General features: G+C 41.3%; 2 protein-coding genes across 3 annotated transcripts; both read left to right on the forward strand.

The window, feature by feature from the left end:
* Positions 1 to 2,509: 2,509 nt before the first annotated feature.
* Positions 2,510 to 4,551, forward strand: LOC121967677 (transcription factor bHLH57-like). The gene is made up of 5 exons (XM_042518047.1): positions 2,510 to 2,656; positions 2,739 to 2,919; positions 3,108 to 3,656; positions 3,749 to 4,132; positions 4,207 to 4,551. Exons 2-5 carry the CDS (start codon positions 2,884 to 2,886, stop codon positions 4,288 to 4,290), a joined length of 1,053 nt encoding a protein of 350 aa, XP_042373981.1. The 5' UTR covers positions 2,510 to 2,656; positions 2,739 to 2,883; the 3' UTR covers positions 4,291 to 4,551.
* Positions 4,552 to 6,584: 2,033 nt separating this feature from the next.
* Positions 6,585 to 9,485, forward strand: LOC121967678 (ferric reduction oxidase 2-like). Of its 2 annotated transcripts, none has more exons than XM_042518048.1 (8): positions 6,585 to 6,831; positions 6,924 to 7,020; positions 7,091 to 7,270; positions 7,360 to 7,594; positions 7,670 to 7,997; positions 8,076 to 8,319; positions 8,396 to 9,105; positions 9,187 to 9,485. In XM_042518048.1, the coding sequence occupies exons 1-8, from the start codon at positions 6,681 to 6,683 to the stop codon at positions 9,324 to 9,326; spliced, it is 2,085 nt and encodes a 694-aa protein (XP_042373982.1). In that variant the 5' UTR covers positions 6,585 to 6,680; the 3' UTR covers positions 9,327 to 9,485. The 2 variants fall into 2 exon arrangements, with proteins under 2 accessions (XP_042373982.1, XP_042373983.1); XM_042518049.1 differs by having other exon boundaries at positions 7,100 to 7,270.
* The last annotated feature ends 3,703 nt before the right edge of the window (positions 9,486 to 13,188 follow it).

Below are 13,188 nucleotides of genomic sequence, written 5' to 3' on the forward strand. Positions count from 1 at the left end.
TGGGCTGGATATAAGCCATGTGTATCTCATTTGGAGATTTTCGGGTGTATTGTCTATGCACACATTCCGGATCAAAGAAGAACGAAGCTTGATACAAAAGCTTACCTTGCATTTTCATTGGCTATGATGCAAGAATGAAGGCTTATAGAGTCTATAATCCAGTGAACATAATGATTATCATAAGTAGAGATGTTGAATTTCAAGAAGATGGTGCTTAGAATTGGAGCACTAATATGGTGATGATTCAAGAAGAAGAACAAGTATAGGAGAAAGAACCAACTCCACCATCGTCACCTACTTCTTCATCATCCTTGGATGAAGAAAATCCTCCACCACAAAAGACAAGGAGTATTCAAGAATTATATGAGGTGACAACTCCACTTAATCTCATTTGTCTTTATGCTAATGAAGAGATTGTATCTTTTGAAGAAGCTATTAAAGATAGCAAATGGAAGAAAGTCATTGATGAAGAGATGAAGGCAATTGAGAAGAATGAAACTTGGTATCTTACTACTTTGCCCGATGGCCACAAATCCATTGGCGTGAAGTGGGTTTATAAAGTGAAGAAAAATGCTCAAGGATAAATAGAAACTACAAAGCGCGACTTGTGGCAAAAGGCTACAAACAAAAGGCTGACATTAACTACAAAGAAGTATTTACTCCGGTTGCCCGAATGGAGACTATAAGGTTGACAATCTCTTTAGCCGCTCAACTAAAGTGGCAAATATTTTTGCTTGATGTCAAATCGGTATTTCTTAATGGCTACTTAGAAGAAAAAGTCTATGTTGAACAATCGGCTGGCTACATCAAGAGGGGGCAAGAAAGAAAGGTGTTGAAATTGAAGAAAGCTCTGTATGACTTGAAGCAAGCACCGAGAGCATGGAATTCAAGAATTGATGCATACTTCAAAGAAAATGACTTTATGTAATACTCTTATGAGCATGCTCTTTATGAAAGAGAAGATAATGATAATATCTTATTGGTATCATTATATGTAGATGATCTAATCTTGACAGGAAGTTCACCTTAAATGATAAAACTCTTTAAGAAAGCTATGGCAAAAGTATTTGATATGACTGATATGGGACTTATGTCCTACTTTCTCGGCTTGGAGGTGAAACAAGGAGTTGATGGCATATTTTTGACTCAAGAACAATATGCAAAGAAGATCCTCAAGAGATCTAGAATGGATGATTGTAATCCAATTAATACACCAGTGGACTGCGGAGCAAAGCTATCCAAGAGTGACGAAAGAAAGACGGTTGATCTCACACGTTTCAAAAGCTTGGTGTGAAGCTTGCAGTATCTAACTTGCACTAGACCGGATATATTATATGGAGTCGGTCTTGTAAGCAGGTTCATGAAGGAGCCTAAAGAGACTCATTGGAAGGCGGCCAAGCGAATACTTCGTTATGTCCGAGGTACTCTGAATTATAGACTATTTTATTCTTACTCTAACAATTCTCAACTTGTTAAATATTTGAATAGTGATTGGGGTGGAGACTGTGATGACCGGAGAAGCACTTCCGGCTTTGCATTCTTCGTTGGAGATACGACATTTTCTTGGATGTTAAAAAAATAATCTATTGTTACTCTTTCCACTTGTGAAGCAGAGTGCATTGCGACATCCTCATGTATTAGTCATGCTATATGGCTAAGAAGCTTGCTAAAGGAGATAAACTTTGAATAAAATGAAACAACTCAAATTTGCATTGATAACAAATCGATAATTGCATTGGGGAAGAATCCTGTATATCATCAAAAAAGTATGCATATTGATGTTCGCTTTTATTCTATTCGTGAACATGTAAAAAATAAAGATGTGGAGCTAGTCTATGTGAAGACTAAAGATCAAGTTGCTGACATCTTTACAAAGCCACTCAAATTTGAAGACTTTATCAAAATGCAGTTGAGAATTAAACTTGAATTGCTTGGAGTCACAAAATCAAGTTTAAGAGGGAGGGTTGAGAATTAAACTTTATTTTAGAGATAAAAGTTATTGATAAAAGTTTATGAAAATAGAATGATAAGGTGGTAAAAATTTGTGATAGGATAGAATTTGATGAGGTGTCATTATAAGAATAAGAATCTCGTGAATTAAAAAAAAATATATATATATATATATTATTAGTACTTATCCAAAAAAAAAAAAACCTATATATATATATATATATAAATTATTAGTACTTATTCAAAAAAAACCTATAAATATATATCTTTACATGAACATTTTATTTTTATTTTCCTTTCTTTCTACTATATTTCTTCCATAATTTTTTTTTTCCAACAGATTTTGCAGGAGCTTTTGATCACTGCCCGCTCCTTTTTCTGGCTGCATCTGCTATCGAAGTCGAAGCGCGGTCAAGGACTGAAGCTAAGGCGATGAGAGAGAGAGAGGCAGAGACTGAGGAAGAAAGAGAAAGAAGATGGCAAGCGGCCCCGCGTCTGTTGTTTCTGTCTCTGTCTCCGCATCTGTACAAATCTGCCACCCAGACAATAATGCAATGCATGGGGCGCCTCCCACAGACAGACACTCCTCAATCCCCAAATCTGTAGCGGTAAACCTCATCCTTTCTCCTTCAACCTCACCTCTTCCCCTTATCCCACTCCTTCCTCGCTCTGCCTCTACCTAGCTACGCGCTCCATCCATACAACGGTTCGCTCTCAATTAGCTGTGGTTTGTGTGCAATGTCACAAGTGTATCACTTTGTCCAAGCTTCTTCGCCTCCTCTTTCCAGGCATTAATTGGCCACAATGCATTAATTGAGCATAAATGAAGAGGGGAATCAACGAGCAGAAGAATTAAGCTTGTTTCGATTGTGAAGAGGATAGGTAGTTGGTGAGGTACTTACTAGTGTTGCTGGCTCTCATCAGCTTCTTTCCATGGAGCAGCTCCGAGGACCCATTCATGACCCACTTGTAAGTCGCACACCCCACTCGACTATGGTACCTTCCTTTAATTTCCTGTCTCTTTCTATCTGGTAGAACACCACCTCGTCGATCGATGAAAGTTCTACATCGACTCCTATTATTGGATATTCCATTAATGCAAGCAGTGGGAACTGCTTAATTTTTTTTTAATAATTTGATTCTTTGAAACATAACAGTTGGAGAGGGAAGTATTGGGCTCAGAGTGCTTGGAGCCTGACTTATTTGAGATGATGAGATATGGGAGCCGGTTCTGTCATCGAACACCTTTCCTGCAACTTCTCATGCAATCCGGCGGAGAGGAGACCACTGAAGCAGAGCACCCAAGTTTCTTCCCCCAAGAAACCAACTTCCAGTTTCTGCGACGACTACAGAGCCAAACCTACCTGCGAGAGGCGGCCTTTGAGTCCTCCCGCGCAGCGGAGCAACTCGAGAGCTGCATCACTCACGCCTCCGAGTCGGACGCGCGTCCAGCAAGTGGTGTCGTCGTCGTCGTCAGCGGAGGTGGCGTCCACCACAATCGGACCCCTGCCGCGGTGGCACTCGCGGCGGGATCGAGCGAGCGGAGGAAGCGGAAGAGGCCACGATCGGCGTCGGCGTCGAAGAGCGCTGTGGAGGCGGAGAGCCAGCGGATTACCCACATTGGCGTGGAGCGCAACCGCCGCCGCCTTATGAATGACTACCTCGCCACTCTCCGCTCCCTCATGCCACCCTCCTACGTCCAACGCGTATGCCAATGAGACACATGCACCTTCTGAAATCCTTTGTTACTTTTGTTTTTGTATTTCTCCTTCATTGTTTGCTTTTAATGACCTCGAAGGGCGACCAAGCGTCCATCATCGGCGGTGCGATTGAGTTCGTCAAGCAGCTAGAGCAGCACCTCGTCTCCCTCCAAGCACAGAAGCGGCAGCGGGCACCCAATGACGACGACGTTGTCACCTGCGCAGTCGCGGGCGCGTTCCACGACAGCTTCTTCGTGTCGCCGCAATACAGGAACTACTCTGAGGGCGAGGAGGAGGGCATAGGGGTGGACGTGGAGGCGACGCTGATCCAAGGGCACGTGAGCCTCAAGGTAGCCGGGCGGTGGCGGAAAGGTCAACTAGTGAGCGCCATCGCGGCCATGGAGGAACTGCACCTCTCTGTGCTCCACCTCAACATCACTTCACTCGACCCCTGCTCCGTCCTCTACTCTCTCAACCTCAAGGTTAATTGGCAGCTAATTAATCCGCTTGAAGTTAGCAAATTAAGCTGGTGACATTTTGACTATATACGTAACAGATGGAGGAAGAGTGCCAATTGCTAACAGCGGATGAGATTGCGACGGCGGTGCACCGGATCTTTGGCTACATCAACGCCTGCTGATGACATGGTTGTCAGCTTAGGGAAGAGAAAAGATGCTCCATTGACTTTAGGAAGTGGATCAGATGAGAGTGATCGAACAGGAAAGGAAAGGAAGCACAAGTCGTAGCCGCAGCAGCAGCAGCGAGAGCAGCTTTCCCTTTGTTTGCAGTGATGGGAGCTTGTACATGTACTCCCCTTCGGGTTGCTGTTTTACCAGCTTTTTCTGTCTTCGATTACAATATTTTTGTTCTTCGGAACGGATGCTTGCATTTTAGGTGCCAAGTGTTTCTTCGTGAATTGAATTGCTGTAGATCTACTAACTATGACCAAAATCAAAAGCCTCCCTTTTTTCAGTGAGTCGTGTTCATGTGTTTACTGTCTGACGGGTATTTCATCTCATTTTTTCTGATTATATCTCTTTAAATTCATCTAATTCTTTAATCTGCACCATTAACTATTCACCCATGTTAGGGTTTGTGCTATCTGGAAATTTATATACTCACCCCATGTTAGAGCCCTAAATGACATACCATATATCATACATAGATGTTATTTTTGTTCAACACTTTAAATGCCCAATCTCAAATCTGAATCCTTTGTTAAGCACAACTTCACTTAGCAGAGGGAGCTAAACCGTCCTTCCCTAAGTCAAGGCTATAAAACGTTGTGAGTCCTTGAGCTGGGAGAACAAACCCTCCACGATAATACACTCTGGGCCGTATCATGCATGTAGTACTCCTTTAACTTGTTCAGCACCTCTTGTAACTCCATTAGATTAAACATAATGCACTACAACTTCAGGCATAGCCGAGTTGATATCATCACACGATAGATTTATAGAATTGAGTAAAGATCGAATCTAGACAAAGACGGAGAAATTACCCTCTCTAGTTTCGATTTCCTAATTTATTCCATCTCAATGGTATAAGGCAGTCGCGAGGGAGGAACTCTCAGGATAATGAATTTCATCTTCTATAGAAAGATTAAACATAATACAAGTTAGGGCACTCGGCTCAAAACTAATCAACACTTGAATACCTGGAGAAACCTCCTCAAGTTTTACTTCATCCACGCCCATGCCAAGTAGACTATAGCACTGCCTCTTGAGCGAGAACACACATACCTATTTATTCATTTCTTGCATTATAACACTTGAAAATAAGGAATAGTGAGACACACATGGTCATGAGAATAATGAATTTGAAAGAATCATTGCACTTCTCCAAAACTCTTTAATTATGAATCCATTTTTTTTACAAATCCCCCTTGAGATGTTGTCATGGGATACAAAGGAGCAGAGGACAAGGCTTATGTGAGTGCAAAGCTTGTCTTCACTCACCTTCTTCTGTTATTAACTTAATTTATAGAGAGAATCAAAGAGCCATCACAAATGCTACCATTAATTATGATGCGCATTACAAAGAGGCGGTGTGTTTTAGTACTAACCCTGTTATCCATACCCTTCCAATGATAGAAGAGATTGGCAAAGAGGGAAGGAGGCGTTGCAATCACACCAACATAAGAATCCTCCAAACAAATCATGAAACTATTGGCAGCAAATGCCATTCAAAGTTGCACCGACGCTTGTGATAGGGCAAGTGATTGTCAATTTGGTTCTGACACCGCACCTCAAAGTCTCAACGATGCTTAGCACTCTGGAAATGCAAATGTTGCATCCAATGCTCATCACTGCATAAGTCCTAGCGTCTCACATGGTATCCGGAGGAATGATTAAACCAATACAGGAACAACACCAGTTAGACCTACGAGCTAAGTTTAAACCCCTTCCATTTAGTTAGAAAGAACGTATTTAATTTAACCGTTAACCGTGCGCGTGGCGAGCCGTCTTCCTCCTGCCACTGTAGCCACTACCGCTCGCGTCCCACACGTGCACGGTGATGCCTGGCACAAGCCCGTTTGAGCTGGATCTCCGAATTCACAAGCAACCAGCCATCGTCTGCCACATCGCCCTCGTGATGATCTTGTCTCCGCGACAGCTGACCTCCATCGTCAACATGAGTCCTGCCCGCCTCCCACTTGATCCCCATCCGCTGCCAGCAGGAAAGGAACGGAAGCAACTCGAATGAATTAAAGTCGCTAGGGAAAGTAATGAAAATGTAAAGGGATGTGATATCACTTCACTAATTGTGTGCCACACTGTAGGTACTACCTCAGAATATTAGCTAATGGGGAAGTCAACTGTTAACCCACTGAGAATAGAGTTGACCTACGCGTGGCGACTTGTTAAGCGACGCAGGTGGATGGATCGGGGACGGCATATATCCCTCTCTGTTTTTTCCTAGTTCCTCACCGTTCCGAACATATAAAACCGGCATAGCACCGCGGTCTGGTGGTTGTATATCGCTGACATTAACCCATCAAAGTTTGATAACCAAGTAGAAGAATTGAAGATGGCCTTGATCAAGGCAATGCAGCTGCTTGCTACTGCTGTGTTCCTCGGCTGGCTCGTGATATGGATCATGATGCCTACTGTTACGTACACAAAAAATTGGTCGCCGAAGCTCCGGGCACAGACTAACTCCACGTACTTTGGACGGCAAGGTGATTGATCTATTAATTTCACCTTTCGTTATCTTTTTCTTTTTCTTAGCTTGCTCCTCTCGAACGTATATTGATGCTGCATGCGTGCGCAGGTACCAGCATTTTGATCTACACATTTCCCATCCTGTTCATTGCAGTGATTGGTTGCATTTATCTCCATCTCGTGAAGAGAATCGACAATTGTCGGAGGTATTTGCTATAAAATTAATTAAGCGGATCGAGTTACTGATATTGCAAAGGATTCTAACGTGGATTCCAGATCAATTAGTGATACGGTGGCATGGAAGAGGCCTGTGCTTGTGAATTGGCCGCTGGGAATCGTTTCTGGCGTAGAGTTAACCTTCTGCTTGATGTTTTTGGTGCTCCTCATCTGGTTCTACTCCAAGTACCTGACTACAAACTTCTCCAAACTACAACCTTCCGAGGATGGGGAGGAATTGTAAGAGTACTAAGCCGTCAAAATTATTTAGATATATACGTCAATATACGTGCCATTTATATTTTGCTCATCAATCATCATGCATGCAGATGGAAAGCGAGACTGGACGCTGCGGCTCACCGCTTGGCGTTGGTTGGGGACCTTTGTTGCGCCTTTCTCTTCTTCCCCGTCACGCGTGGATCGTCGATCTTGCTGCTTCTCGGGCTCACTTCTGAATCCAGTATCAGATACCACGTTTGGCTGGGACATATCACCATGGCTGTCTTCTCGACGCATGGCGTTTGTTACGTAATTTACTGGGCGGTCACCAACCAAATGGATGAGGTATTAACAATACTACCAACTAGTCCTACACAGTTAAAGACTGGCTTGTTAGATCCTCGATTCCATCAATCGCAGATGCTGAAATGGGCCAACGCCGACGTCGCCAATGTGGCTGGAGAAATAGCTCTGCTCGCCGGAGTAATTATGTGGGCGACAACAGTGCCGCGAATAAGACGCAAGATTTTCGAGCTCTTCTTCTACACGCATCAGCTCTACATGGTCTTCCTCTTCTTCTACCTGATGCACGTCGGCATCTCTCACTTCTGTTTTATCCTTCCTGGCGTTTACCTTTTCATGGTCGATCGTTACTTGCGATTCCTGCAATCAAGAAACAGAGCGAGGCTAGTGTCGGCTCGCCTTTTGCCATCGGAGGCGATCGAGCTAAACTTCGCCAAATCCCCAGGTTAGTTATTGTGCTTCTTATATTGATGCCGCACCCAAGTAATTCATTGTTTCAATTCAACTTGATGCTAATTTTCAGAACTTACTTACGAGCCACTGAGCACCGTTTTCATCAACGTCCCAAGCGTTTCATCACTCCAGTGGCATCCATTCACGGTGACCTCTAGCAGCAACTTGGAACCCGAGAGACTGTCTGTGATCATCAAGAAAGAAGGAACCTGGACACAAAATCTCCACAGGGCATTGGCTAAGCCCCTTGTTCACGATTGTCTCCATGTTAAAGTCGAGGGGCCCTATGGTCCTCTGTCAAAGAACTTCCTGAGGTCTCTTTACGTGTTCTATCTCTGTTTTTTTTTTTCAACTCTTAAAATATGCTGAATCTTACAGTATAAAACGCAGGTACGATTCCTTAATTCTAGTGAGCGGCGGCAGTGGAATCACACCTTTTGTCTCAATTATTCGCAAACTGGTACACCAAAGAACCACTCTCAACAGACCCACCCCTGTCGTCCTCCTCATCTGTGCATTCAAGACCTCAGCCGATCTCATGATGCTCGATCTCCTCCTCCCCATATCTGGGAATGTTTCGTTTTCTCGCTTGGACCTTCAAATCGAAGCCTACGTAACTAGAGAGATATCGAAATCACCTTCCGACGATGCGCAAAACATCATCCGAACTATTTCGTTCAAGCCTCTCCAATCCGACACTCCCCTTGCTCCACTTCTTGGTCCCAACGGCTGGCTCTGGTTGGCTGCGATAGTGGCGTCCTCATTTGTGGCATTCCTCCTGCTCATTGCTATTCTCCAACGTTTCTACATATACCCAATTGACCAGAACACGAACGAAATCTACTCTTACGCTGCAAAGTCGTCATTAAATTTGCTCTTCATGTGTATTTGCATAATGGCCACAGCGAGCATGGCGGTTGTAAGGAACAAGAAAGGGAACTCCAAGGAAGCGAAACAGATTCAAAATGTTGATATGCCGACACCAGTAATTTCTCCCAGTTCCTGGTTCTATAATGCAGATAGGGAGTTGGAGAGCCTTTCGCAGGAGTCCCTTGTGAAGGCCACTAAAGTGCATTTTGGAGGAAGACCACCACTCAAAAGTGTGTGTGTTCTTTTTTGTTCTCCTTTTAATTCTGATACTTGAATGAACTATTCTTTTTAACTCGAAACCAAACTTGCAGAGATGCTTTTGGAGTACGATGGATCGAATGTTGGGGTCATGACAAGCGGTCCTCGTGGCATGCGCCATGAAGTAGCAGCCATTTGTTCTTCCGGTCTTGCAGACAACCTGCATTTTGAATCCATTAGCTTCAGCTGGTGATGATATTTTATATGCGCTTTCTGCTTCTTGATTAAGATATTTGAACAAGATAACATGTGAAGTAAATGGGTATATGGCTTATGTTTTCGCATGTAAGACGGATAACTGTATGGCCATTTATAAGATATTTGAACTATTAAGCTTATGTCACTCGAATAATGCGACTGTTAACTAGATGCCAAATTAATATGAGAAACAAATCAAAATCACACAATGAAAAAGTTGTAGATAATAAAAGAGAGAATCTCATTATGAATGGAGAGGAAATAATGGAAAATGATGCAATAGTTTCCTCTTGCAATAATGATGATACTCAATTCATCATCACCCTTGCTCCTCTAGTCACTGCTCCACTTTCGTCTAATATCTTATTCTAAGTGGACTGCTTACTCAACTAATTTTGACAACGACAAAATTGAGCATGACCTATCCACTCAGCTCGAGTGATCAATCGCACTCAAGCAATTTAGGATCCCGTAACCTTACAGTATTCCATTGCATATTTTTTGAAAAAGAGGATTTGCTTTAGTAACTAACTGTTTTTAGCCAAGAGTAAATCTGATCTAGCTAAAGGCATTAACACAAAACTTAGCAGATCTGATGTTTAGGGCGAAATGTTTTAACTTTGTTATTTTCTGATAAAAGGTCTGGGCCATGCTAGCGCTAGATTGTATATTCTAAAATCCGTGATTCCCATTCCTCCAACATAAGTCGGCTTGATACATTCTCCCAGGCAATCAAATATGCTGCTTTAGAGTTGTTGTTCTGATACTTGTGCCATAAAAAAAATTCTGAAAAAAAACCTATTCTGAAAACAGAACCTATTTCCTGGTGAGTTTTGTGTTTTTAATTCAAATTATTTTTCTTAGTTTTTGTTGTTATGCATATGTGTATACATTTAGTCCCACATTACTAAGCTAAGAAGGTTGGAAGACATTATATATGGATCTCTTCCATCCTTGTTTAGCAAAGTTAAGGGGACCTACACGCATGCACGGGTTGAGCCCAAATCAGGAGGTTTCGGGGGGTTTGAGCCGGAAATCCAAAAACCGGATGCGACGCACGCAATCATCGCGCGCAGGGGGGGTGCAAATCCCCAGCTCGTGGGCCTCACGCTTGCAAGCGGTTCGTTGGCGAACTACTTCGAAATGAATAAATGTTGCGCTATGTTCCTCGTTCGATTTGCCGGAGAGCCTCTGCACAGTCTTCAACCGGAGATAACAATATGCTTGAAATGATGAATAATAGAGATGAGAAGAGCGTTTCCTTTGCGTGAGTCCTCTCCTATTTTTAAACTACGGCCACGGTCGCCCATTTATCATGATAAAAGTTTTTCCCATTGTAGTTAAAGCCTTTGTCCATTTCAACCATCTCAGTGGAATCCCATGAAGTTTGAGCACGAGAAGTTGTTCCAAATCCAATCAAATTTGTCAAAGGCTTTTTCAGAGTCAATTTTCATAATTGCTTATCCGCAAGGGACAAGTTGAAGATTTCAGATGTGAAACAATAATCTTTAGTTCCTTTATTTTTCTGAAAAGCAAGTTGGAACATACTGATTAACCTCCACATCCTCCCTTTAGCCTAGTGGAAAGTAAATTAGATTAGAGTGTAATTGAGACATTTTCTAAAGATATTATCCTGAAGTCATTTGGATGTGAAGCACTTGCTTTTCTGGGTATCATGGCCATGTAGGTATAGTTCATCTGCTGGTATCTAGCTGTCCCTCATAGAATTGGTTAAGCATAGCAAGCACATTCAGTCTTTAAGCCATCCAGTCCATGCGATTTTAATCTGCCATTTGACTTAATAGCTACCTCTATTTCTATTATGGTGTCAAATCTGGATTCTCTGAGATCAAAGTTTGGGTGCTAACCTCAAAGGAGTATCCTATTGTGTGCCCAAAGATTTGTGCTTGATCAGATATTAGGATGTTGTCAATTTCCAACTGATTCATTTCTAATCTAAAGTTTGTAATAGTGGCTATCTTATGGAAATAAGAGGTGCTCTCATCTTTTGATCCTGCCCATTCACCTTTGACCTCCGTTTCCAGGATGCAGCTTTATTCTTTTATAAAATATCAAGCTTATCTCTACCTTAGCGTATCTTTCAAGGTTTTAAGTTTAGTGATCTCTACTGTATTCAACTCCCTCTTGTAAGTTCAAGTTCTTTTCCTTTACTGCCCCGACGGGTTAGATTAGTTGGAAGGGTGTCTGACGTTTGTAACAGATGTTCAGAGGTCGAGGGTCGTCAATTGCACATGGGCGTAAAATTTCGGTCTGTTGTGCTTTAAATTCCACTCGATCTCCAGTCACCCCTCCTGCCCAGCTTAATCATGATTTATCCCCTCTGGATATCTGTGGGGGCCGGATCCAGGAGGCCGCTAAGATGACGGTTCCACTTTTTGCAAAGTTCATTTCCTTTACCTGCCATCATGCTGCATATTGATGCTGCACAGGCTGACACAAACATCTTGGTCTCCTAATGGTATGTTTGGGAAGAGGTGAGTGAAGGATTAGTAATGGAAAGATACCTTTTATTTTCTCTTACCTTTCAAATGGCCTATTTCTTTAGGTCCCAAATCGGGATGTAAGGAAATTAGCTTCCCTCTCCTTTTTCTTTCTATTAATAAATCTCTCCTCGCCCCGTTCAAACATAACTTTAGTGGGCATTTTGATGGCTATGGAATTAAAATAGGCACGCTAACCTATTAGGTTTATTTTAGAAGATAGATGGGATAGAGATTTTTTTTTTCGCTATTGTGAATTGTTATAATTATTCATATAATTCTCTCCTCTCTTGTAAACTTGGATTTTAAAGTTGAACCATAAATTTACATATTTGTCATGTTTTTTCTCCTTTTTTTTTTTAATAAATATCCTATTTTTTATTTCAACTAACTAATAATTTTGTATCCCTTTTAAAAGTAAATTATCAAACCAAGTGATGAAGTTCCGAAATATCAAAATTATCTATCTAAATTTTAAAATATCAAATTATGTATCTCATACCTATTTTACCCTTTCACATTTATCTCAATCAATTGTTATACTATAACAATCGATTCGGGATACTATTCATTAGGATAGTAAGGTCCCGAATTGATTGCTAAACTGTATCAATCAATTAAAAAATTATTATTTGTATTAAAAATCATTGTTGATAGACCTAAAGAGCCCAAAATGACATAAAACTAGATCATATGTGTTCGTGTACTTCTCCTAATTATATCCATACTCTTAAACATCAATTTAATCGATTATATTAAGAGTAGTGATTTTTTGAATAAGAATCAAATTTTTTGAACATATTCATGTTAAAAAAAATTATTACTCTCAATATGACATATGGAAATGAAGTATGAGAGTGTGAATATAATTAGGAGAACTAGATGTGACATATGGAACCTAGTTTCATGTCATTTCAAGCTCTATAAATTCATCAGACAGTTTTGCCAATTTCGACCAAAACTAGCTAATGATCTAGAGAGTTCGGAATGACATAGAACCAAGTTCTATGTGTTGGTCTAGTTTTTCATATTATATTTATACCCTCAATCATCAATTCAACATAATATATTGAAAGCAGTAATTTTTTGAATAGGAATTAAATTTTTTGAAAATATTAGTGTTAAAAAAATTATTGTTCTCAATATGACATATGAAAATGACATTTGAGGGCGTGGATATAATCAGAAGAACTAGACGAATATATAGGACATGATTTCATGTTATTCTGAGCTCTCTATGTCTATTAGTAAGTTTTAATTATTTTTGACCAAAACTAGTTGATGGACCTAGAGAGTTTGGTGTTGGGTCACTTCAGGAGCTGGGGGGGGTTGAATATGTTGGAACCCCAAGGTTGT

This window comes from Zingiber officinale, chromosome 3B (assembly GCF_018446385.1).
Source record: "Zingiber officinale cultivar Zhangliang chromosome 3B, Zo_v1.1, whole genome shotgun sequence".
Classification (NCBI taxonomy): Eukaryota; Viridiplantae; Streptophyta; class Magnoliopsida; order Zingiberales; family Zingiberaceae; genus Zingiber; species Zingiber officinale.